The 23,933-nt window shown below is 43.8% G+C and overlaps 1 protein-coding gene across 2 annotated transcripts in view; it reads left to right on the forward strand.

Annotated features, from left to right (window-relative positions):
- TGFBRAP1 (transforming growth factor beta receptor associated protein 1) overlaps positions 1–23,933 on the forward strand; it is a 62,719-nt gene that overhangs the window by 2,537 nt on the left and 36,249 nt on the right. For both annotated transcript variants that reach the window (XM_025463087.3, XM_049115392.1), the window contains exon 2: positions 20,268–20,967. In XM_025463087.3, the coding sequence (XP_025318872.1) occupies positions 20,280–20,967 (688 nt within the window). In that variant the 5' untranslated portion in view covers positions 20,268–20,279. The remainder of the gene's footprint in view (positions 1–20,267; positions 20,968–23,933) is intronic.

Raw genomic sequence — 23,933 nt, forward strand, 5'->3', positions numbered from 1 at the left:
AGACATCTGTATACCGTAAACATGCAAATAGGGTGTGTGTGTGTATATATATATATATGTAGTGTGTATAAGTAGTGAATATATATTATGTATACACTTACGTATATATTTACATGTATTTGAATAATTTTGATGAGTGTCGCCAAGGAAATGGATACCAACTATGAATAGTTACATATAGGAATGCGCCAGGATAATATCAAGATGACAGAGTAGATGTTAGACATTAGCTGTGTTTTTTTCTTCTTTTATAAGATATACTTTTGGGTCACTGGAGCAGGTTTATTGTGCTGTAGCTAGTCTCACATTATCTCTGTCACATGAGTGCAAAGATAACCTGAAGTGGTTGTCAGGCAGTGCCCTAATCAAAAGACAGAAACGTTGTCTGTGGTGCACGTCAATACATTTGCTGTTGATTCCTGGCAACTTTCAAGATTGAGTCAGGAAGCAGATGGCTGTGAGAACTTAGTGAAGAACCCAGGGACCAGCATGGGGTACTCTCCTGTAAGAACTATTTATGTCACGTGAACATATATCCTGTTTTGATATAATTACTAGCTAGTGGGGAAAAGTGTGAACATATCTATCATTTCTGTATCTGAAATTTAGTAAGGCAGTGCTGACACTGAATTCCACATGGTCAGAGGCATTTATTTATGACTAGCGTTGTTTAGGGGGCCACGGAGCAGGGGTAGGCCGTGTGGCAGCAAGGGGTAAGCTGAGGGATGATAATAGCGTTTCTCTTCTGGACTCATGATGGCAAAGGTAGGGCTGTGCTGAGAACAGGTGTTCCTGAGGAGGAACTTACTGCAGGACATCTAAAGACCTGGTACCTTAGTGGCCTCATGTTTGGAGTAGTCGGTTCCTTCAGGAGGACTGAATTCTAAGACCGGTTTGAAATCAACGTGCCCCCTTCTGTCATCAGAGTGGAAGGAATACAACCATGGAGTCAGAAATAGGCACTGGGGTTGAAGCTGATATCATTACCTTGTAGCTGAGTAACCTTGACTGAGCCACTGAAAAATATCTGCATGTCCATAATAGTATCCACCTGTCAGAGAACCGTGGGTATGAAAGAAAATAATTTCTATCCAATATGCAGTAACCACCCGAACCCAGTGCTTGGGGCTCTCAAGAGGTGGCTGTCAAGGCATCCGCCAGGGCTGTGGGTGGTTGGTGCCCAAACTCAGCCCATACTTGGAGCAGTCTTTACCTCTGGGCAGGCTGTGTGCTCCGTGCTTAAGGGTGTGGGTGCTTGAGTCGAACTACCTTGGTTGGAATCAGCTCTCATGGTCGTTTAGCCTTTCTAAGCCCGTTCCCCTCTCTGCAGAGTGGAATAATGGTAGTACTTTCTGACAGGCTCCTTGTGAGCATGGAGATAGCTCTTAATACTGAGTCTGGCACACAGTGAGCCTTCCAGAAGTCTTCAGTCCTCTCTGGTACTATTACTACTACTCTTCCTGCAAAGGAGCTAGAAAAATAGTGTAGGCAAAGCATGTAGTGCAGTCTAAATTACTATTTTACAAGGAGGTATCAGGCCCAGAGGCTTTAAGTGACTTGCCTAAACTCAAGCAGGTGCCCAAGCCATGAGAGCTCAAGGTCCCCGGATTAATATTGAGAATGCCTGCTGTGGCCCATACCTGCTTTAGCACCGCTTGCCAGGTTGGCTCTGGAGCCTGAATCCTTACAGAGGGCACTGGAAACCTTCATCCCTTTCCTCTGCTGACGCAGAGCCCCACGGCTCTTCATCCGAGTCCTATACTGGCCTGCTTCTCCTGAAGCTCAGAGTATATCAGATTTTGGGCCCAGTGGGAATCCGTTCACATTTATCCTAACTTCAAAAAAAAAAAAAAAAAGCTTGATTCCTAGGTATTATTCATACTTGTCATTTTAAGCTAGGACACCAAACTTGAGACAAATCACCTTGGAAAGTAACTCTATAAAGCAGCTGATCAAACCGCTCCCGGAGCCTGTGGCAGTGAGGGCATGGTGGGCTACCCTCCATCCTTCTCGGTTACTGACACAGATCATTCTGAGCATCTCCTTTCCTGCTCACAAAGGAGAGTCTAGGAGCTCCATTCTCTTCGATTACTCTAAGGCAAGATGATAAACTAATAAACTATGATTACATTTATCTTTTTAACTCTCTGTTCTGAAGTTACTCTGGGTTTACTGAAGAGTCAGAAGAGTCCAGAGCTCACATATACGTCTACTCCAGCTTCCCCTTTTGTGAACACCTTGCATGGCCATGGTAGAGCGATCAAGACTAATACATTAACAGCAGTACTATAACCAGACTACACACTTTATTCGTCTTCACCGATTTTTCCACTCACATACCTGTTTTCTGTTCTGTGATCTTGCTTCTGATCCAATTTCACCACATTACATTTAGGTGTCATGTCTTCTTGGCTTCTGATCTGTGACACTTCCTCAGTCTTCGTTTTTCATGACCTTTATAACTCATGAAAGAGAGTCGGGGATGTTGTAGACTGTCCTTTAGCTGGGGCTTGTCCGGTGTTTCCTCATGATGAGGTTGCAGTGAGTATGATGGGTTTTTGTCTAGAACACCACAGTGGTGACATGCCTCAATTCCATTTTAATTTTAGGGTGCAGTGCTTTTCATAGCTTTGCCTTTCACCCCCGAAACAGCAGGGGAAACTGCTGGAACTTTGCTGGATCCCTCTGCCCGAGCCCCAGTACTGATACCCCTGCCAGACCCCTGCGGAGCCAGGACAGAGATGTTCTCTTCTTCTCCATCAGGTCTCTCTTGCTTTCCTATGCCCAGTTCCCTAACTCCCCTGCTATATTCCCTCAAGGATTTAGGGGAGATCTTTCAGAAGACCCAGTCACAGTTTAAGAAGCAAAAATGTCAAGTTTTCTTATCATTAAAAATTGTTTGTGACCACTGAGCCCTTAAGTCCTATCAACTCTCATCTAACTTTCGAGTGGTTACTAAGATAAGTCATGTTTTTTTTCTTGACCTCGAGATTATGTTGATTTTAGTTATAGTCAATTTATATCCTAAGAAGAGAGCTGATGGGCCCACAAAGACCATCATAATTCATCTTTAAGGTGTGAACTAAAACTTTAAGATGCTGGTGTGTTTTATTAAATGTATTATTTCTGCAGACTGAAGTCACTTGTCAGCACTCATAGGAATTGGGGATATTTAGCACTTTGTTTTAGTAAAGGACTTTGATTAACATTTTATTTTGTTAATTTAGCACAAAGGAAGCATCTGAAGGTAGCTTGCAGTGGAAGAACTTTGGCTAGCAAGATTTGCCTCTTCCTACCCGAGAGAGAGTTTTGAGTCTGTGACTTGGCTATTCATTCAGTCAGGAACATAGCAAAGGAAATAGAGGTTTCCAGGCCAAAGGAAAAAATGGGTGTCCAATCCCAGCTTCCTGCCCAGCCTGATGCCCAGGATGAGCGTGCAGTGGGAGGGAGGAGGATGTGCAGGTCAGAGTGGTGCTCAGGGCCAGCAGGTACAGAGACAGAGGCTGGACACCGGGCAGCAGGTCCCAAGCCACTGCCCATACTGTTTCTGCTTTATGTAGTAAGCTGACCCGAGCTGGGCTGATACCAGTACATGCCCTCCACCTGGCCAAGTCTATCATCTAATGTTCCTGGCTGGCCCAGGGCAGGCATCAGGTCAGCCTCCATGGCTGGGACCACAGAATGTGGGCCCTCTCGAGGGCTTCTAACTTACCTACCCAAAATGTCCCTCAGGACTAGCCTGAAACAACTTGGGAGTCAGGCAGAAGGTTGTGCTGTGTTGTGGAACACTCCCTTCTGGACCCTTCCTCCTCCTCCATGATGATGTACTATCAGCTGCACCCTCTGCGTTTCCACTGTCCCTCCTGATCACAGGGGACCAATGTAAAAACCCATTGGCATGCAGCTGAAAATAGCTGATGGAGCCAAGGAGGCTCTGTATTCCCTCCCACCCCTTTCCCAGGGTGTGAGGCTGGATGATGGCTTGGCTTAACTCCCCTCTACGTTTGGTTTTTAGAGCTGGTGTTTTCAGTTTTCACAAAGATTTTCCCCTGAAATGGGTATTGGTATCTGGTTATGGCTTCGTATTCTCAATAAGTATGTTTACCCAGGATAAGTGAGAAACTTCTTAAGAAACTTTTTTTTACATAAAAGGAAAGTTCTTTATTAATATGGCAAATCAAAACTTTCTAAAAGTCCATGTAAAGAAATACTGCAAATCACAGGAAGATTTAGGAATGCAGGCACACTTCTACCCAATGCCTGAATTCCCATGATGAACCCGTGAATGGTTAGGGGTAAGTCTACAGTCCCCCATGCCCACTTCCAGCCCCAGCTTTGACCCTCACGCATTACTTCTTTCTGTGTGTACAGGTGACGACAGTTGGCAGATGTGGATGAGGCAGGGTCTTTTACGTTAGAGATTCTTATGTTGTCAAATTCAAACAAACCATCATGGTTAATGATAACTATTTTCTAACTAATGGTTTCAGACTCTTGAAAAGGTACTGGGAGAATAGTTTTGGCTCAGGACCCCTCTTCACCACTGGTTGGTTTGCGACATTTGCAGGTACTGGCACTTTCAAACTCAAGCAACTAGTGGACTCAAGAATTCAGAACTGAATGTAGCTGAATAATAACGAAGCAAGGGACTAATAATGAGGGACTGATACGAATAGATCAATAGCTGTAACTTGTCTTTATACACAGGAGCATAAAGATTGGCCGGGATTGGATTTTTAAGGGCTGCATAACTTCTGCTGAGTTCAGAGTCTAGCTGTTAGGCAGTGGCATCCTTTCTGAAGCATTTTAAGGATAGTGACAACATGATGTTTAAGGCATGAGGTCCGTGTTCCTGCTCATCCTCACCTATGGCTTTGAACCTGACCTGACTTAGGCCCAAACATTAGGATAACTGTTTGATCTCTATTCATTTAAAATGGACTATCAGAAACTCAGAAGAAATTAATGTAAAGTGAGAAAAATAGTAAATCTAACTTTAGGTAGAGTATCCTTTTTAAGTGTAGAGGAAGAATTAATCCCTTATCCTTTTTAAAATGTAGATGAAGAATTAATCCCTAGCTTGTCATAGGAGGTCACCTCCTGTTAGAGGGCTGTCAAATGCATTGATGAGTTTTTGAGTTTTTACCCTCCAAGGTGATGAATCTCTGGTGCACGTAGAGCTGATAGGGCTCTAAAGAGTCTGTTTCATTTTAAAGTGTTGATGTCATTCTCCAATGTGAGAGTTTTTGCAGACACATAGGACACTGTGTCTATCTTGAGGTTGTTCTCATACTCTCTGCACATTCTGTGACAGGAGCTAACAGAGCATCATTCTGTTGGTTCAAGAATAATAATTACTGGTAAAGATTTCATCTTAATGTCACTTTGTCATAGCATTCTTAGAGCAGAATGTATTTCTGTCCCAGATCAAGGGTATATGTTTTTTACATATATATGTATATATTTTTAATCTTGTAATGTTGGATCTACAAGCCTCTTTCCACATGCAGATAATCTCTTTCAAACATTGTCATAGTCCATGTTTATTCTTTCTCTATGACTTTTTAAAAATGAGGCCTGGCCTTGGTGGGAGTTAGTACTGAGAAAATGAAGATGGGAACAAGACACTTATTAATACCAGTCTCGAACTGGTTGAAAAATAAGAGTGGAGATACAGTTGACCCTTGAAAAACACAGGTTTGAACTGCACGAGTCCATTTACACTTGGATATTTTCCATAGATACAGTACTGTAAATGTATTTTCTCTTCCTTATGATTTTCTTAGTAATATTTTCTTTAACCTACTTTATTGTGAGAATACGATATAAAATACATAAACCTACAAATATGTACTAATCTGCTGCTTATATTATCAGTAAAGCTTCTGGTTAATAGCAGGTTATTAGTAAGTTAAGCTCTCAGGGGAATCAAAAGTTATACATGGATTTTGGATTGTGCTGGGGGTTGGCATCCATTGGCATCCATTACCCCCAGGGTTATTCAAGGGTCAACTGTACTTATATGGAAGGGGAAGCTGGGGAGAGTTCCCGGAGGGAAGAGGCTGGCCTTGTGGGAGCTGGGACCCCAGAACGTGCAGGGCATTTACCTTCTTGGGCACCTCATGTTAGTATTACATGTTAGTATTTTCCTCTGTCTTCCAAGAATCTAGGGGGATTTGTGGAAATAACTGATAGGCTGCCCTATATTGAACTTTGTAAATATGGATACACTGTAAAGTAAGCTCTGGGTTTAGATGAACTAAGAAATTATGAGTAAACCACTTATATCAATGATAACTGTTTTCATTAAATAAATGAAATTTTAGACCAGGAACGTGGATTTTGTGACTTTCTTCAGGTTTATTAAGCTGAGGTTCTGTATCTATTTCTACAGTAAGCTGGTTTGGGGAAATGAGTAGAATTTGTGTGTGTGTATGCGTGTGTGTACATATAACTTAATTGCTATTCAGTACACTTAAAAGAATATAGTCTACATTAAGACATAAGGAATAATAACAAAAGCAGCCTCCGTTTGGGGTGTCTGGGTGGCTCAGTTGGTTAAGCGTCTGTTGATTTCAGCTCAGGTCATGATCTCAGGCTCCTGGGATTGAGCCCTGCATCGGGCTCCATGATCAGCAGGGATTCTGCTTCACAATTCTCTCTCTCCCTCTGGCCCTTTCCCCCAGTAAATAAATAAATCTTAAATAAATCTTAAAAAAAAAAAAAAAAAAAAAAGCAACCTGAGCTAAAGAAACAGAACATTACTAATACATTTGGAATCCAGCCTATATTATTCTCCATCCTGCCTCCCTGGATTTGTGTTTATCATTCCCTTACTTTGCTTTATGATCTTAGTACATATGGCTGAAGCCCTAAACATTATATTAGATAGATGGTCATGTTTTTGAGTCTTACGGAGCCTTATATACCCATCATTTAGCATAGCGTGCTCTGCAACTTGCCCCTTAGCTTGAGATCCATCCTTGTTTGTAGCTGCAGCTCTTTTGCTGTTTAGTGCTCCGTCTGGCCAGGAACATGAGCTGTTCCCAGTTTCCTCTGTCTCAAACAAGATTGTTGTTGATGTTCTTGCTTATGGCCCAGTGAACGTAAAATCTGAAGAACATATGCCTAGAAGTAGGATTGCTGGCTTGCTCCTGATGTCCAGGGCTTCTGCATAGCGCCGGAAAGGTCTTGACAGGTTGGAAGCTTCCACCAGCAGTGGAGAGTTCTCATTGCTCCATGTTCTTGCAATTAGCCGATGTCATGGGACTTCAGATGTTTTGTCGGTTTCATGGTATAAGATGAAGTTTCACTGTAGTTACAATTTGCAATTCTAGATGATGAAATCAGCTTGAGCATTCTTTCATGTCTGTTGGCCGTTCACCTTTCCTCTTCTACGAGACGCCTGCTCACATATTTTGCCCATTCTTCTATGAGATCATTGTTATTTTCTTTCTGTAGCAGTTCGCTGCATCATCCAGGGATCTTTTTTTTTTTTAAATCAGATATGTGATGTCAGTGTCCTTTCCCATCTTATCACTTTCTTCACAGTGTCTTCTGAAGAACAGAGATTTTACATTTTAATGTGAATGAACTTATCTCTTTTCCTGGCATTTATACTTTTTTATATATATATACCTTATTTTAGAAATTCTCCCCTACCCGAAGGTCATAAGCATTTTTTCCATATTTTCCTCTCAAAGTTTTAAAGTTATGCCTTCCATACTTAAGGATCTTAATCTACCTGGAATAATTTTGAAAATGGTAAAAGAAGTCGTTTCTTTTTTTTCTTCTTCATGGCATCCAGTTGTCTTGCACTGATTATTGAACATGTATAGGTTCTCTGTACGCCCCATGATATACAGTACCACCCTGTCATAGTTTGAGGTTCTATCCATGCACATCTGTTTCCTGGAGCTGGACGTGTTCTCTTGGGTTTGCCTCATACCTGTACCCCGTTATCTTAATAGCCATACCTTTATGTTACCTTTTATCTGTTGAGTCAAGTTTCCTTACTTATCTTTTCCAGAAGTGTCTTGCTTACTTGGCCCTTCTCTGCCATATGAATTTTATAATCTGCATGTTCAGTTACACACACGTATATTCCTGTGAGAATTTTTCCTGATTGCATGTACAGACCCTACGTGCGCAGCTCAGTAAATTTTGCCAGATCTAACACACCTGCGTAACCAATACCCCAAACAAGGTCTAGAATATTTCTGTCACCCCCGATATTTCCTTGTGTCCCTTTCCATTTGGTCACCCCCTTCCCTCCAAGGTCTACACCATTCTGATTTCTGTCGCTAGAGAGGAGCGTTGCCTACTTTTGAACTTCATCTAAATGAACATATACCGTAGGTGTATCTTTTTTTTCATTCAGTGTTTTTTATTTCATTCATATTGGTGTTTACCAGTAATTTATTCCTTTTTTACTTCCAAGTCATGTGAATACCCCACATTGAAATGAATACAAGTGAATAAAACTGAGCTGTTTCCTATTTGGGGCTATTATGAATAAAGCTGCTGTGCACATTCTGGTAAAGGTCTTTCTGTGGACATTGATATGTGCTCAAGAGAACTGGAAACATTCAGAGTGGAATTGTGGAGGAACAGGAAAAATGCATGCTTAACTTTATAAAAAAAACCATCAGATTTCCACAGTGATGACATCATTTTTTTTTAAAGTTGAAATGTACTTGACATACTGTGTGATTAGTTTTAGGTGTACAATGTAATGATTTCACAATTCTCTACATTACTCGGTGCTCACTATAGCAAGTGTAGTCACCATCTTTCACCACACAGTGTTATCACAATATTATTTTTTTAAAAAAAGATTATATGTATTTATTTGAGAAGGAACAAGAGAGAGTAGAGGGAGGAGCAAAAGGGGAAGGAGAGGGACAAGTGAACTTGGTGGTGAGCAGGGAGCCTGACGCAGTGCTCAATCTCAGGACCCTGAGATCATGACCTGAGCCAAAGGTAGACACTTAACCAACTGAACCACCCAGGTGCCCCTACAATATTATTGACTATATTTCCTACATTGTACTTTTCATCCACATGACTAATTTATTTTATTTTATAACTGTAGATTTGTATCTCTTAATCCCCTTCAACTATTTCACCCCTCGCTCCAATCTCCTCCCCTCGGACAACCATCAGTTTGTTTTATGGTTCTATCTCTGCTTTTTTGTGTTTTGGGGGAGGGGGTGGTTGTCTTTTGTTCTTCGGTTTTTGTTTTTTAGATTCCATATGTAAGTGAAATATTTGTCTTTCTCTGACTTATTTCACTTAGCATAATACTCTATAGGTCCATCCATGTTTATATGGCTGACTAATATTGCAAAATATTTATATGTATACACATACACATGTATATGTAACATATACATCATATCTTCTTTATCCATTCATCTGTCAGTGGGCTCTTGAGTTGCTTTCATATCTTTGCTGTTGTCAGTAAACATAGGGTGCATTAATCTTTTTGAATTACTGTTTTCATTTTCTTTGGGTAAATACCCAGTAATAGAATTACTAGGTTGTACGGTATTTTAAAATTTTTTTGAAGAACCTCCATACTGTTTTCCATAGTAGTTGCATCAATGTACATTCCCGCCAACAATCTGTGAGGGTTCCTGTTTCTGCACATCCTCACCAACATTTGTTATTTCTTGCCATTTGGATACCAGCCATTCTGATAAGTGTAAGGTGACATCTCATCGTGCCATGATTAGTGATGTTGATCGTCTTGTCATGTGTCTGTTGGCCATCTGTATGTCTACTTTGGAAAAATGTCTATTTAGTCCTCTGCTCATTTTTCAATCATATTATTTGTTATTTTGTTGTTGAATTATATAAGTTGTTTATGTATTTTGGATATTAACCTTTTACTAGATATATATTATATTGTTACAAATATCTTCTCCTATTCAGTAGGTTGCCTTTTCATTTTTTTTTTTTTTGATGGTTTCCTTCACTGTAAAAGCTTTTTATTTGGCATAGTTACAATAGCTTATTTTTGTGTCTCTTGCCTGAGAAGACCTATCTAGACAATAGTTGCTGATGTCTAAGAGGTTACTGCCTATGTTTCCTTCTAGGAGTTTTATGGTTTTAGGTCTTATATTTTAGGTCCTTAATCCATTTTTGAGTTAATTTTTGTGTATGGTGTAAGAAAGTGGTCCAGTTTCATTCTTTTGGATGTAGCAGTCCAGTTTTCCCAGCACCATTTGTTGAAGAGACTGTCTTTTCTCTATTGTATGTTCTTGTCTCTTTTGTCATAGATTAATTGACCATGTAAGTGTGGTTTTATTCCTGGGCTGTGTCCTGTTCTGTTGGTCTATGTGTCTGTTTCTGTGCCAGCATCATACTGTTCTGATTACTGCAGCTTTGTGGTGTATCTTGAAACCTGGGATTGTGATGCCTGCAGCTTTGTTCTTTCTCAAGATTGTTTTGGCTCTTCAAAGTCATTTGTGGTTCCATACAAATTCTGGTGTATTTAGGATTATTATAGTTCCATGGAAAATACTATTGGTATTTGATAGGGATTGACGTGAATCTGAGACGGATTTGGAAAGTATGGACATTTTAACGATATTAATTATTTTAATCCATAAGCATGGTATATCTTTCCATTTGTGTTGTCTTCAGTGTCTTCTATCAGTGTTTTGTAGTTTTCAGAGTACAGGGCTTTTATCTCCTCAGTTAAATTTACTTTTCAGTATTTCATTTATGATGCATTTGTAAATGATACATTTTTTGAAATTTCTCCTTCTGCTACTTGATTATTAATGTATAGAACTACAGCAGATTTCTCTGTTTACTTTTGTTCCCTGTGGCTTTACAGAATTCACTTATTCTAACGGTTTGTTTCAGTGGAGTCTTTAGGGTTTTCTGCATATAGTATCACGTCATCTGCAAACTCTGACACTTTTACCTCTTCCTTACCAATCTGGATGATTTTTATTTCCTTTTCTTGTCTGATTGCTGCAGCTAGGTCTTCCAGGAGTATGTTGAATAAAAGTGATGAGAGCGAACATCCTTGTTTTGTTCCTGTCTTAGAGGAAAAGCTTTTAAGTTTTCAGCTTTGAGTATGATGTCAGCTGTGGGGATGATACCATTTTATACATATTTCAAAGAAGTATGAGATTTTTAGTTGTTCTTCATCCTCATTAATGTTTAGCATTGCCATTAACATTTAATCCTTTTCATTGTAACCATTCTAAGAGATGTGAAATGTTATTTCGTTATGGCTTAAAATAAATTTCTCTTATGACTAATGATGGTGAACATCTCTTTTCATGTTCTTATTGGTCACTAATATACCCTCTTTTTTTTTTCAAGTTTATTTATTTTAAGTAATCTCTACACCCAACATGGGGTTTGAACTCAACCCCAAGAATAAGAGTCACTCACATGCTCCTCCAAGTGAGCCAGCCAGGAGCCTCTTGTATACCTTCCTTTTTCGCATATTTAAAAAAAATAAGTTTGTCTTTTTATTATTAGTTTGTAGAAGTTTTTATGGATTCTACATATGAGCCCTTTGCTGGATATATAATACTGCAAATTTTTCTCCCAGTCTGAGGCTTCCATGTTCACTTCCCTAACGATGCCTTTCAGTGGACACAGTTTTTAATTTTTATAAAATCCAGTTTATCAACTTTTTATGGTTAGTGCTTTCTGTATCCTAGGAAATCTTTATATACCTCAAGGTCTCAAAGATATTCTTCGATATTTTCTTCTAGAAACCTAATAGTTTTGGCCTTTGCTTTTAAAATAATTTGATTCATCTCAAATTAATTTCTGTATATGGTGTGAGGCAGAAATGTTTAAAGTAAATTTTTCCCCTCATTAGGTTATCCAGTTGTTTCAGTACCATTTATCCATGACTTTTGGTATTTGGTATTGGCACTTTTGTGAAAAACCAATTTCATGCATATGTGTAGGTCTGATTTGATCTTCTGTTCCATGGACCTGTTTGTCTTTCCTGTTATCTTAATTATTGCAATTTTATAGCAGTTTCTGAAATCAGTTAATGTATGTTCTTCATGTTTGTTTTTCATTTTCAGGATGGTTTTGACGATATAGGTACTTTAATTGCCATTTCAATTTTTAAAACCAGCTTGTCAATTTTTGCAGGAAAATCTGGGATTATAATTTAGTCTTTCTTAATGCTGAACAGTAAGATTTTGTGTTTTTTTTCCATAAAGATCTACATCTTTGTTAGATAATTCCTTCATAATTAATTTTTTAATACTGTTGAAATATCTTTTTTTAAAGATTAAAGTGTCTGTGGATGAAAATGCAGATTACTTTAATATGTTGATTTTTAAAATTAAACAATATTTCTAAAATTTTAGTAATTCTAGTAGTTTATTTGTGAATTTCCATGTAAACAGTAATAGTAACTGTAAATAATTAGTTTTATGTTTCTGTTTTCAGTTTCATAACTGTTCTTTATTTTTTTTTAAATTTTTTATTTATTTATAATAGTCACAGAGAGAGAGAGAGAGACAGAGACACAGGCAGAGGGAGAAGCAGGCTCCATGTACCGGGAGCCTGATGTGGGATTCGATCCCGGGTCTCCAGGATCGCGCCCTGGGCCAAAGGCAGGCGCCAAACCGCTGCGCCACCCAGGGATCCCCTCATAACTGTTCTTTAGCTGGCAGAAACTTCCAATATGATGTTGGATAGAGATGGTGCTTAGTGTGCTGGGGCTTCCATAACAGAGTGCCATAAACTGGGTAGCTTAAACAATATAAATTTAAAAAATAAATAAACACCAAAAATGTATTGCCTTATGGTTCTGGAGCATAGAAGTCTGAGGACAGGGTGTCAGCAGGACAAAGTTAGCTTCTCTTGAGGGACACTCTGTTGCAGTCCTCTTGGCCAGCCTTCCGGTAGCCTCATGCATTCCTTGGCTGGTAGATGGCCGTCTCCCGGTCTTTGCACTATGTGTGTCTGTCTTGTCTCCAGATCTCTCCCGTTGTATAATGACACCTGTCATATGGGGTTAGGGCTCACCCTAATGACCTCATCTTAAGTTGATCATCTTCAGTGACCCTGTTTCCACATAAGATCCTATTTGCAAGTAGTAGGGAGTTAGGACTTTAACATATTTGGGGGGACATAATCTACCCATAACAGATGGCAATAGTCTTGTTCCTTGTTTTACGCTTTTTCTCTTTTATTTTGTAAATGTGATAAACCAACAGATTTTATTACCTTAAGCCAATATCACATGCCAGCTTATTCATACTGTGTGTGTGTGTGTGTGTGTGTGTGTGTGTGTGTGTGTGTTCAGGGTGCTAATATTTAATACTTTTCCATGTGATTTATAAGTAAGAATGATTAGGATTTTCTTTTTTCCTATATCATTATTGGGTTTGGATATTAAAGTTATATTTTATACTGGCTTTATAAAAGGAAGTGGGATATGTGCCCCCTCCTCTTTTTTTTTTTTTTTTTAATTCTCCGAAGCTTTATTATTTAGACTTGGTACTATCTGATTCCTGAATGTTTGGTAGAACTTGATAGGAGAGCCATGTGGACATGGTGCTTGTTTTCTGGGACAGTGTCCATGAAAGCAGAGTATAGGGCAGTCCTGGTGGCCCAGCGGTTTAGCACCGCCTTCAGCCCAGGGCCTGATCCTGGAGACCCGGGATTGAGTCCCACATCGGGCTCCTGGTGCATGGAGCCTGCTTCTCCCTCTGCCTGTGTCTCTGCCTCTCTCTCTCTCTCTCTCTCTCTCTCTCTCTCTGCCTCTCATGAATAAATAAATAAAATTAAAAAAAAAGAAAAGAAAAGAAAGCAGAATATAGCCAGTGCCCTTGCATTGCTTATAAATTCATCTGAATCTGCTCTCTCCTGGGCCTGTAGAAGCCTATATAACTGTTGTTACAGATCTTAAGTCAAGAACATGGAAAAACATTTTTGAAGCTTATGGGTAACCTAAGAATCTCCACTGCCCAGCTCGGGATATAGCGGAAAGAATGAAATCGTCATACTTGAGTTGAGATTTAAGAAACATAAAGAATCTGAGGGAAGATGCTAAGCAACAAGAGCCTTTCACAGTGGCTACGGGTGTGAACTAGAAGATAATGTTTCTGTGTACACCTGCAAAGGAAAATTAATATTTTTCCATTAGCATTTTCAAAGATGCTCACTTAGATTCTAATGTTACCAGCAGGGTGTGTAGGCTCTCAATGTGGTGGAAAGTCATTACTAATATTTTAACTTTGGTCCTTAGTACATATTGTTTTACATACTTGCTTATTTTTCTAGTCCTTTTTCCTTAATGTGTTTGGGATACTCTGGGAAATGGAGCAGTGGGTTTTTTTTTTTTTTTTCACACTTAAAAGTGTTTATTGTGTTTGTAGTGTTATTCTTATTTGAACTACTGTCTGTGAGTGTACTAATATTTTTCAGTCTCTTTCCCTCACTAGCTCTGAATTTTGCAGTTTTGAGAAATATATTAAAATGTTGCTCTTTCAAATGATAGCCATGCTTTTAAGGTGATATTCTATCAAAAAGTTAGTCTAAATTTCAGATCAATTTGAGATCACAATATGAATTGTACATCTTAGAGAAAGTTTCAGTTTTGTTACCATGTTGAAACCTCTCTGACTTCAGACCCCCAGTAACTTGGACTTAATGATAATACAGAGTGGTTTGGCCTACAGTTTACCTTTTTACGATTCATACTGTCTCAGAGTGGGTTTATCCTATGAATTAGATCATGGAGAAAATCTCCCTGCTGCTTGAAGGAGTAAACCACTTTTAGTTACCAGAATGTTATTGCGTCAGCTTTCTGTTACCCTTGTGTGATCCTGATTTAGCAACTGTAAAGTTTATAACACATTGCTGATAATTGGGAGGCTGTATTATCTATCCCCTAGTTCCAAGTTTGTGCCCTAGACAACATCTCCCCAGTATCCCCACCCTCAGCCTCTGCTAAGCACCATTTAACTCTATTTGTATGAGTTTGACTCTTTTAGGTACCACATATAATTGAGATCGTGCAGTGTTTGTCTTCCTGTGTCTGAATGATCTCACTTAGCATAATGCCCTCCAGACCCATCCATGTTGTCACAAATGGCAGCATTTCTTTCTTTCAGCTGAATAATATTCCATTGCCTATATACACACACACCTTTACCCATTTCTCAGTTGAAAGGCTCTCCTGGCCTGTGAGGGAAAAATTCAAAATCCCTGGATAGCCTAATGGGGTTCCTTTGAAGGTCACAATGTTTCTTCCCCTGGCTGCTTTTAGAATTCTTTCTTTATCCTTGATTTCTGACAGTTTGATGATAATGCGTCTTTTTTGCATTGAGATAATAGGGTGACATGTTGGCTCAGTAACCTTGGATGTCCATTTCCCTCCCCAGGTTTGGGACACTCTCAGCTATTATTTCTGTAAATAATTTTCTGCCCCATTCTCTCTTCTGAAAACTGCAGGTGTTCCAGCATCTGTTCTTTTGTTGGAATCCTGTTGATCTCTCTCCGGCTTCCTTCACTCTTTATTCCCTTCTCCTCATCCTCCTCCAATCTCTAATACATACACTTCTGTCCTCCATACACTTTACCCTACTGCAGATGCCCTATTGCATTTTTCATTTTACTCATTGAGTTCTTCAGCCTCAGAATTTCCATTGGGGTCTTTTTTTTTTATGATTTCTTTTTCTTTAGTAAAATCTCGTTTGGATCATGTAATTTTTTTCAAAGCTTCACTGAACTGGCTGAGTTTTCTTGTAGCTCAGAGTTTCTTCAGAGCAGCTACTTTGAATTTCTTAATCAGCTAGATCACAAATTTCATGCCTTTGAATTCAGTTTTGGAGGAGTTACTTCTGTCTTTGTGATGGCACGTGTTCTTGGTTTATCATGTTCCTTGTGGCTGTGCGTTGCCGCACTCCTATTTATGGTAGGGGACACCTCCCTCAATCCCTGCAAGTTGCCTTGAGAGAGGGTGTTTGAGCTGAGAACCAGTGGGGGCCAGTGGGGGCGGTAGAGGTAGGAGGGGATCAGTGGGGGCCGGTGGGGGTGGTAGAGGTAGGAGGGAAGGAAAGGGTAGATGGGGGTAGGAGGGGGTGAGTGGGAGTAGGTGTGGGTAGGTGGAGGGTTGGTGGGGGTAGGTGGGGGTTGATGGAGGTAGGAGGAAGGAGGGGGTAGATGGGGGTAGGAGGTGGTGAGTGGGAGTAGGAGGGGGGTAGGTGGGGGTCGGTGGGGGTAGGAGGGGGTAGGTGGGGGTTGATGGATGTAGGAGGGAAGAGGGGTAGATGGGGGTAGGAAGGGGTGAGTGGGATTAGGAGGGGGTAGGTGGGGGTAGGTGGAAGTCGGTGGGAGTAGAAGGGGGTAGGTGGGGGTTGGTGGAGGTAGGTGGGGGTAGCTGGGCGCTTGTGGGGCTAGGAGGGGGCAGATGGGGGTCGTTGGGGGTAGGGGGGCTGCGGGGGGGGGGGGGCGGGGGGGGTAGGCTGGTTGGTGCTTGGTCCTGGACCCGGCAGCTCTGCTCCCTTGCTCCTCCTGGTGGCGGGTTTCTTAAATGATGACGTCTTCTCTGGTTCCTGGACTCTGGTGGCTGCTGGAAGGCCGGCCTCTGTTTTCCTGAAGGTGGCTCTGAGGCTCCTCTGGTTTCTCCCTCCCTGCACACTGTGGCCTGCTGTCCTGGCTCTCTCTGCAGGGAAGCGTGCTGGGGCAGCTGCACCCTGGGAGGAGGTGTGGGTCCATTGGGGGTGCCTGGAGCACACCGGTGAGGTCCCCAGCTGGGGTGCTCCCACAGCTCCTGGTTGACTTCCTGCTACACACAACCCCCTTAAGGCCGTTTGCATTTCTCATGGGCCTCTCTCCCAGTCTTCTCTCCCCAGGCAGGGACATCCAGCCTCAGTACTGTGGTTCCTCCTGGAGAGCCATGGGATTGTGCAGACGCCTCCCACACAGCTGGGGTAGCCGCACTCCTGCCCTGCTGTCCCCCATCTTCCCCTGTCTTCCCCCGTCCTTCCCTGTCCTCCTCCGTCTTCCCCCTGTCCTCTCCTGTCCTCCCTCATCCTCCCCGTCCTCCTCCGCCCTCTCTCTGTCCTCCCCATCCTCTCCCTGTCCTCCCCCTGTCCTCTCCCATCCTCCCCATGTCCTCTCCCTGTCCTCCCCATCCTCCCCCTGTCCTCCCTCTGTCCTCCCTCGTCCTCCCCTATCCTCCCTCGTCTTCCCCATCTTCCCCCATCCTCTCCATCCTCCTCCATACTCTCCTGTCCTTCCTCATCCTCCCCCTGTTCTCCTTCATCTTCCCCCATCCTCCCCCGTCCTCCCCCATCCTCCTCATTCTCCCTCATCTCCCCCCTCTCCCCGTCCTCTCCCCGTTCTTCTCCATCCTCTTCCCATCTTCCCATCCGCCCTCTGCTGCAGGGGCTGTACCCGCCCCCAGATGAGCCCCCCACCCCCCCGCAGTGCTTCCTTGCAGGCCCAGCCCGGGAAGGTTTCTCTTCAGGCTGCCCCTGCTGTGACCAGACCTGGATTGTCTTGTTTTCTGGTTCTGTGGGCTCCAGTGGCCCGCTGGGACCGCCCCCTTGGGATGACTGGACACTCCTGTCTCCTGTGTGCTCCCGCCCAGGTCAGCGCCCCGCAGGTTCTCTGCAGCCTCAGCAGGGGTTTGGGGGTGGCTCCGGGCTCCACAGCAGGGGCCTGTGTGCCTGTTGCTGGACCTGCCCATGGGTGAGGCCCCTTGGGGCCCAGATCCCGACCCCCCGCCGGGGCTCAGTGTGTGGGTGGATGTCTAACTTGTTGTGAAGAGGGTGGAGAGAAGGAGCAACATCTTAGCTGCTGTGAGGCTGACGTGGTGCTGCTTATAAACTACATTGAACTTTTGTTTTTAAGTCCTGTCCTGGGGAACTTGAGCAAGACTGGGGTCGCCTTGCTTACCATGTAGTGAAACAGTGTTGCACGTCTTCTTAAATACTCATCCTGTCACTGTTTAATAAACCAATTGCTTTTCTTACAGCCCTAGCTCTCCCCTCTCTCCTTCTCCCTCCATCCAGGATTTAGACTAAATATGGGTGTTTTCTGTATTTTCACCACGAACATGTCTAGTTTATCTCTTGTGCGACAGGAAGACCCTACACCTTGGGAGAGTGACGTAGGGGAGTTCACTGGCGAGGGCCCGAAGCCTGTACCTCTGTGCCTTCTGCAGAGGGAAGGGTACGCTTCACACCCCAATCGCAGCCTCGCTCTCCGGAGCTCCTGAAGGGCAACCTGTACTGTACTGATCAAGCGGGGAAGGCAGTAGTGTTTCGTGATACCTTGCTTTAAGGCACTTAGGATGTCTTAGACATAGGACATTTCAATACCTGTGTTTAACTCATTGGCATTTAAGTGGAAAATAAAAAAGTATTGTCTAAGTTGGGTTTTGTGGTTCTATGCGGTCATGACAAATAGACGGTCGTCTTTCCAAACGGCTGGTGTCAGACACCAAAGCTTTTCTCCCAACGTCGGGCTTTCCCTGGGACCCTCAAGTTCCCGCGGTCCCACATAGATGGACACGGTTCCTTCTCTGTGGTGCCTTAGTTCTGAGCCTCACACCAGACTTTCTTGCTCCTTCCTGTAGTCTCTGTGAAGAGGAGCTCACATAAGTGAGTCTGACGATGCCTGGGCCAGGGGAGAGCGTGTGCGAGCCCGTGTCTGGCTCACTGATTCAGTCTGCCCTTCAGTGGCAACACGGTGGATGCAGCCTCCTCGGCTAAGGGCAGAAGACAGCTGTTATTTCATCCCCCAGTGCTCAGCTGGGGAAATGAAGACTGAAAGTAGGCTGGGGCTTTGAGAGGAATATATCCAAGATTAGATCAGGTTTATCAGGTAGTCACCACGGGCCAGATATTAAGCATTTCATGTGAGCTGACGTACTTATTCCTCAAGGCAATGTTATGAAGTAGGTGCCATGATTCTGTTCACTTTGCAGATGAGGAAACTGAGGCACAGAGGAGTTGAGTGACTTTCCCAAGGTCACAGAGTTTATAAGTGCTGGGAAGGAACTCCGATGGTGTCCGGCAGAAGTACCTCATCCCCAGACCTGATACCCTCCTTCCTGGGGATTTTATTGACTCAGGGAAGGAGACTGATGTTTTCCTCATGTAGGTGTGGCTGCCCCAATAGGCAGGGGGAGATAAGAAGTTACAAAATTCTATATTCTCTCTTGAATATTTCCAAGAGGTCTTCTACCCTTGGCTAGAGTGCCTCAAAGGATTAAGGAATTTAGTCTCTCTTGAGGCCACCCTGCTTCTGGACAGCCTGAAGTGATGAAGAGTCCATCTGGCCTTCCCTGACTTCTGTCTGACTTCTGCAGACCTCTTTGGGGCTCCATTTCTCCCTCCTGTGTGGGTGGGTTAGGGAGCCTATGTGGATTGCCTTCCTGCAGGCTGGGACATCATGGAAAGGCCATCTTGCTCGTTTCTGCTGCCTCTGACTTTGTCGAGTGTGAAACCAGAGTCCTCAGAGGAGGACTTCAGAGGAGGAGGTAGGAAGGTAAGGGCCCCAGGTTGGGGCAGTCGGCCTCCCAGTGGAGGTCATCCATTAACTGATGTGTCAGTGACCTTCTCCTAAGTGCACCGGACACCTCAGCTCCTTACCTGACAGATGTAGAGATCTGAGGCACGTCTTTACCATGAACACATTTACTTGGAGAGCCAAGTATGATGCTGGAAGAACACAGGGTTCAAGGTGTGGTCCCTGCCTCAGTGTTCGTGACAAGATCCAGGGGTAATACTTAACCACCTGATGCAGTCGTGACCCACTTCACTTAAATGCTAAGTCAGGTGGCCAGAGAAGCTCAGGGAAAGATCAGGGGGGATCATTTTTGCCTTTTTCCATAACATTTCTGTTCTGTCGTCTCTGGGTGAATATGCGTGGTTGTCTTCTGCTAACAGGTACGTCTCCCAAGAACAACCTGAGAAGGCTCCGTGTAAATCTCAGCTCTGTTAAGAACGGGCAAGTTGGCCCTAATTAAAAGTGCATGCCAAATAAATAAACAAACAAACAAATAAATAAATAAATAAATAAAAGCGTGTGTCTATGCTATCCTGGGGTGTAGTGGGGGGGTCTTCCATTTGCCTGGTGGAAGGAGACCCAGAGGGAGAGCTTTTCTTCCCCGTACTATTTCCTAACAGGGTCGAATGGTTTCCCTCCACTGAAATCATAACTGAGGAATTGGGCATATCCACTGAGACCCGACGTGGTCCTGCTTTGTGGTTGGCTACCCTGCATTAACCTTCCTGTCCCCATCCCCACAGATCACCGCAGACATGATGAGCACCAAGGCCTTCACGCTGGTCTCCGCCGTGGAGTGGGAGCTGCTGGCGGGCGACAAGGAGCGGGTGCACATCGAGTGCGTGGAGTGCTGCGGAAAGAACCTGTACGTGGGCACTGGGGACTGCGTGGTTTACCACTTCCTGTTAGAGGAGCGGGCGCTGCCCACGGGGACGGCCACATTCTCTGCCACCAAGCAGCTGCACCGACACCTGGGCTTCCGAAAGCCCGTGAGCGAGCTGCGAGCGGCCTCGGCCCTCAACAGGCTGCTGGTGCTGTGTGACAACTCCATCACCCTGCTCAACATGATGAGCCTGGAGCCCGTCCCCTCAGGGGCACGCATCAAAGGGGCCGTGGCGTTGGCCTTGAACGAGAACCCCGTGAGCGGGGACCCATTCTGCGTGGAAGTCTGCATCATCTCGGTCAAGCGCCGGACCATCCAGCTGTTCCTGGTGTACGAGGACCGGGTTCAGATTGTCAGGGAGGTGTCGACGCCGGAGCAGCCGCTGGCTGTGGCCGTGGACGGCCACTTCCTGTGCCTGGCTCTGACCACGCAGTACATCATCCTCAACTACAACACGGGCTTCTCCCAGGACCTGTTTCCTTACTGCAGCGAGGAGAAGCGGCCCATCGTCAAGAGGATCGGGAGACAGGAGTTCCTCCTGGCGGGCCCCGGAGGACTGGGTGAGCCTCCGCCGGCCCCTGCCTCCCGTCGGTCCATTCCCTCGGCCTGGCCTCCGGGAACCCATGCCCGGACCCGACAGGGAGGATGTAGCTGTGAAAGGAGATCCCCGGGAAGGGCATCGCCAGCGCCGAGGCTGGGTGGCACGGTGGCCGCAGAGGGCCTTGCTGGCATTGGCCCATGTCCCCGGCTCACCCCGCAGCTGTAGGGCTGGCGCAGCAAACGCAGGGCAGCTTCGGGCTGCGCTAAAGAGGAACCCCAAGGTAGCTCTGGGCAGACAATTCCTTCAAGTAAATAACTGCAAAATAAAAAAGTCCTGTAGGACTTCCTTGGAAGATTTTCTCATGTGGGTGGGCTGGTCAGTTGATTGTTTTTAGCCTCCGCTGTCAGTCCCAGTGGAGATCCTGAGACGTCTTTTCTGGGCCGGAGACGTCAGTGTTCTGGCCATAATAGTACCCACTGCGGTTCCATCCCACCGTGCTTTCTTGCCACCAGCCTCCTGAAAGGCCTTTCTTTGGCTCTGTCATCCCGCCTTGCGAATTCTCTGTGCCACCTTCTTGAAATTAAGACTCAGAGCTGCTCGTGGTGGGCAACTTGTACTTTCTTGCGGTTGCCGATGGCTCAGTTTAGGGCTCGCGTGTATCTGTGACCTGTGGGTGCTGGGGAGGGTGAGTCCTCACCGCCGGTACTCCTTAACCGTGGTCTGTGTGTAGGCATCTCATCTCAGAGTGATGGGTACAAACATATTTTCTGGTAATAACATAAGTTGAAGTCATGAACTAGTTGGTGTACACTTAGTGGTTTTTACATTTTTTTAAAGATTTTATTTATTTGACAGAGAGCACAAGCAGAGGGGAGCAGCAGAGGGAGGGGGAGAAGCAGGCTTCCTGCTGAGCAGGGAACCTGATGTGGGGCTCAATCCCAGGACCCTGGGATCATGACCTGAACTGAAGGCAGATGTTTAACCCACTGAGCCACCCAGGCATCCTGGTTTTCACTTTTTAAAATTGATTTTAATTTTCAGAGCAATTTTGGGTTCATAGCACGGTTGAGCAGGAAGTCCAGAGTTCCCCTACACCCACTGTCCCCAAACACACGCATGTCCTCCTGCACTAACCATATCCCCCCACCCCCACCCCAGAGTGGCACATTCATGATAATGACTGAATCAACGTTGATATGTTACAGTCACCCAAGGTCTGTGGTTTCCGTCAGGGTCACTCATAGAGTTGTACATTCTGTGGGTCTGGACAAATGTATGATGACGTGTATCTATCATTGTGCCATAGAGAGTATGTTCACTGCCTTTATTTTTTATTTATTTTTTTTTGTTTTTATAAGTATTTTTTTTTAATTTATTTATTCAGAGAGAGAGAGAGACTGAGAGGCAGAGACACAGGCAGAGGGAGAAGCAGGCTCCATGCAGGGAGCCCGACGCGGGACTTGATCCTGGGTCTCCAGGATCAGACCCTGGGCTGCAGGCGGCGCTAAACCGCTGCGCCACCGGAGGTGCCCTGTTCACTGCCTTTAAAATCGTCCATGTTCCTCTGTTCATCCCCTGCACCTCAACCTGTGGCAACTGCTGATCTTTCCAGATTGTCTTGTCGTAGGCTACCTTTTCGCACTGACGGCTTTCACCTAGTAACATGCATTTAAGGTTCCTCTACACCTCTTCGTGGCTTGATAGCTCAGATTTTTACCTTTGGGGGAAAAAAAAATTCTTTATTTCAACTGCTTTTTTTCTTTAGCAAAAATTCACAATTTTAATGAAAAGCTTGTCTTATGGAAAACATACATGTATATAGTAAAGAGAACATTCTAATGAACTCAAATGTATCTATCACTCAATTCCAGGCGTAACTAGTTCCTCGCCAGTTGTTTGATTTATCATTTATCACAGCATCATGGACATCATAGTACTTTTTCTATAAACTAATTGTTCAGTATGTAGTTCTAAGTTCCTTAAAATGAAAAAAAGAAAACCACAATACCATTGCTTTCCTAAAAAAAAAAAAACCTTAACAGTGATTCCTTAATATCATCAAATATCAAGGCATGTTGTATTTCTCCTATTATTACACGTATACAGAGAGACGTATGCAAATGCCTATCCATATACATTTATGTCTAAGGATTTGTATATTTATTTTCCAATTTGTTTGAGTCAGTTCCCAACTGCCTGTACATTGCAGTTGATGGATCTGTTAAGCTTCTCTGGGTCAGTAAATCCTCTTAAGGTTCCTTCTCCTTCTCTTTTTATTTTTCCCTAATGTTTTGTTGAAGGGGTTTGACCATTTCACCTATAGCTTCCCACGGCCTGAATTTTGATTATTATATCCCCTTTTATTGTTTACTGTGTCAGGCTGACCTTTATGATTCCTGCCAACTGGTAATTAGGATGCCAGGTTTGTCAGATTCCTTTAAAAAAAAAAAAGATTTTATATATTTATTCATAGACACAGAGAGGCAGAGACACAGGCAGAGGGAGAAGCAGGCTCCATGCAGGGAGCCCGACGTGGGACTCGATCCGGGATCTCCAGGATCACACCCCATGCTGCAGGCGGCGCCAAACCGCTGCGCCACTGGGACTGCCCTTTTTTTTTTTTTAAAGATTTGATTCATTTATTCATGAGAAACACAGAGAAGAGGCAGAGACACAAGCAGAGGGAGAAGCAGGCTCCATCCAGGGAACCTGATGCGGGAATCGATCCAGAACTCTAGGATCATGCCCTGAGTCAAAGGCAGACGCTCAACCACTGAGCCACCCAGGGATCCCGGTTTGTCAGATTCTAATGTAGGGTTTGTGAGGGTTTTGTTTTGTTTTGTTTTTGCTTATTTTGAGGAGAGACAATTCCTCATAGGCGGTGGAGGACTTCCACTGAGGTTGTGTAATTTCTTTTTCTCTCTCTGTGATGTCAATAGCCACTGATGAGTGATACGTGATACGTGGACCCTTTGAATCATGGGG

This window comes from Canis lupus, chromosome 10, assembly GCF_003254725.2.
Source record: "Canis lupus dingo isolate Sandy chromosome 10, ASM325472v2, whole genome shotgun sequence".
Classification (NCBI taxonomy): domain Eukaryota; kingdom Metazoa; phylum Chordata; class Mammalia; order Carnivora; family Canidae; genus Canis; species Canis lupus.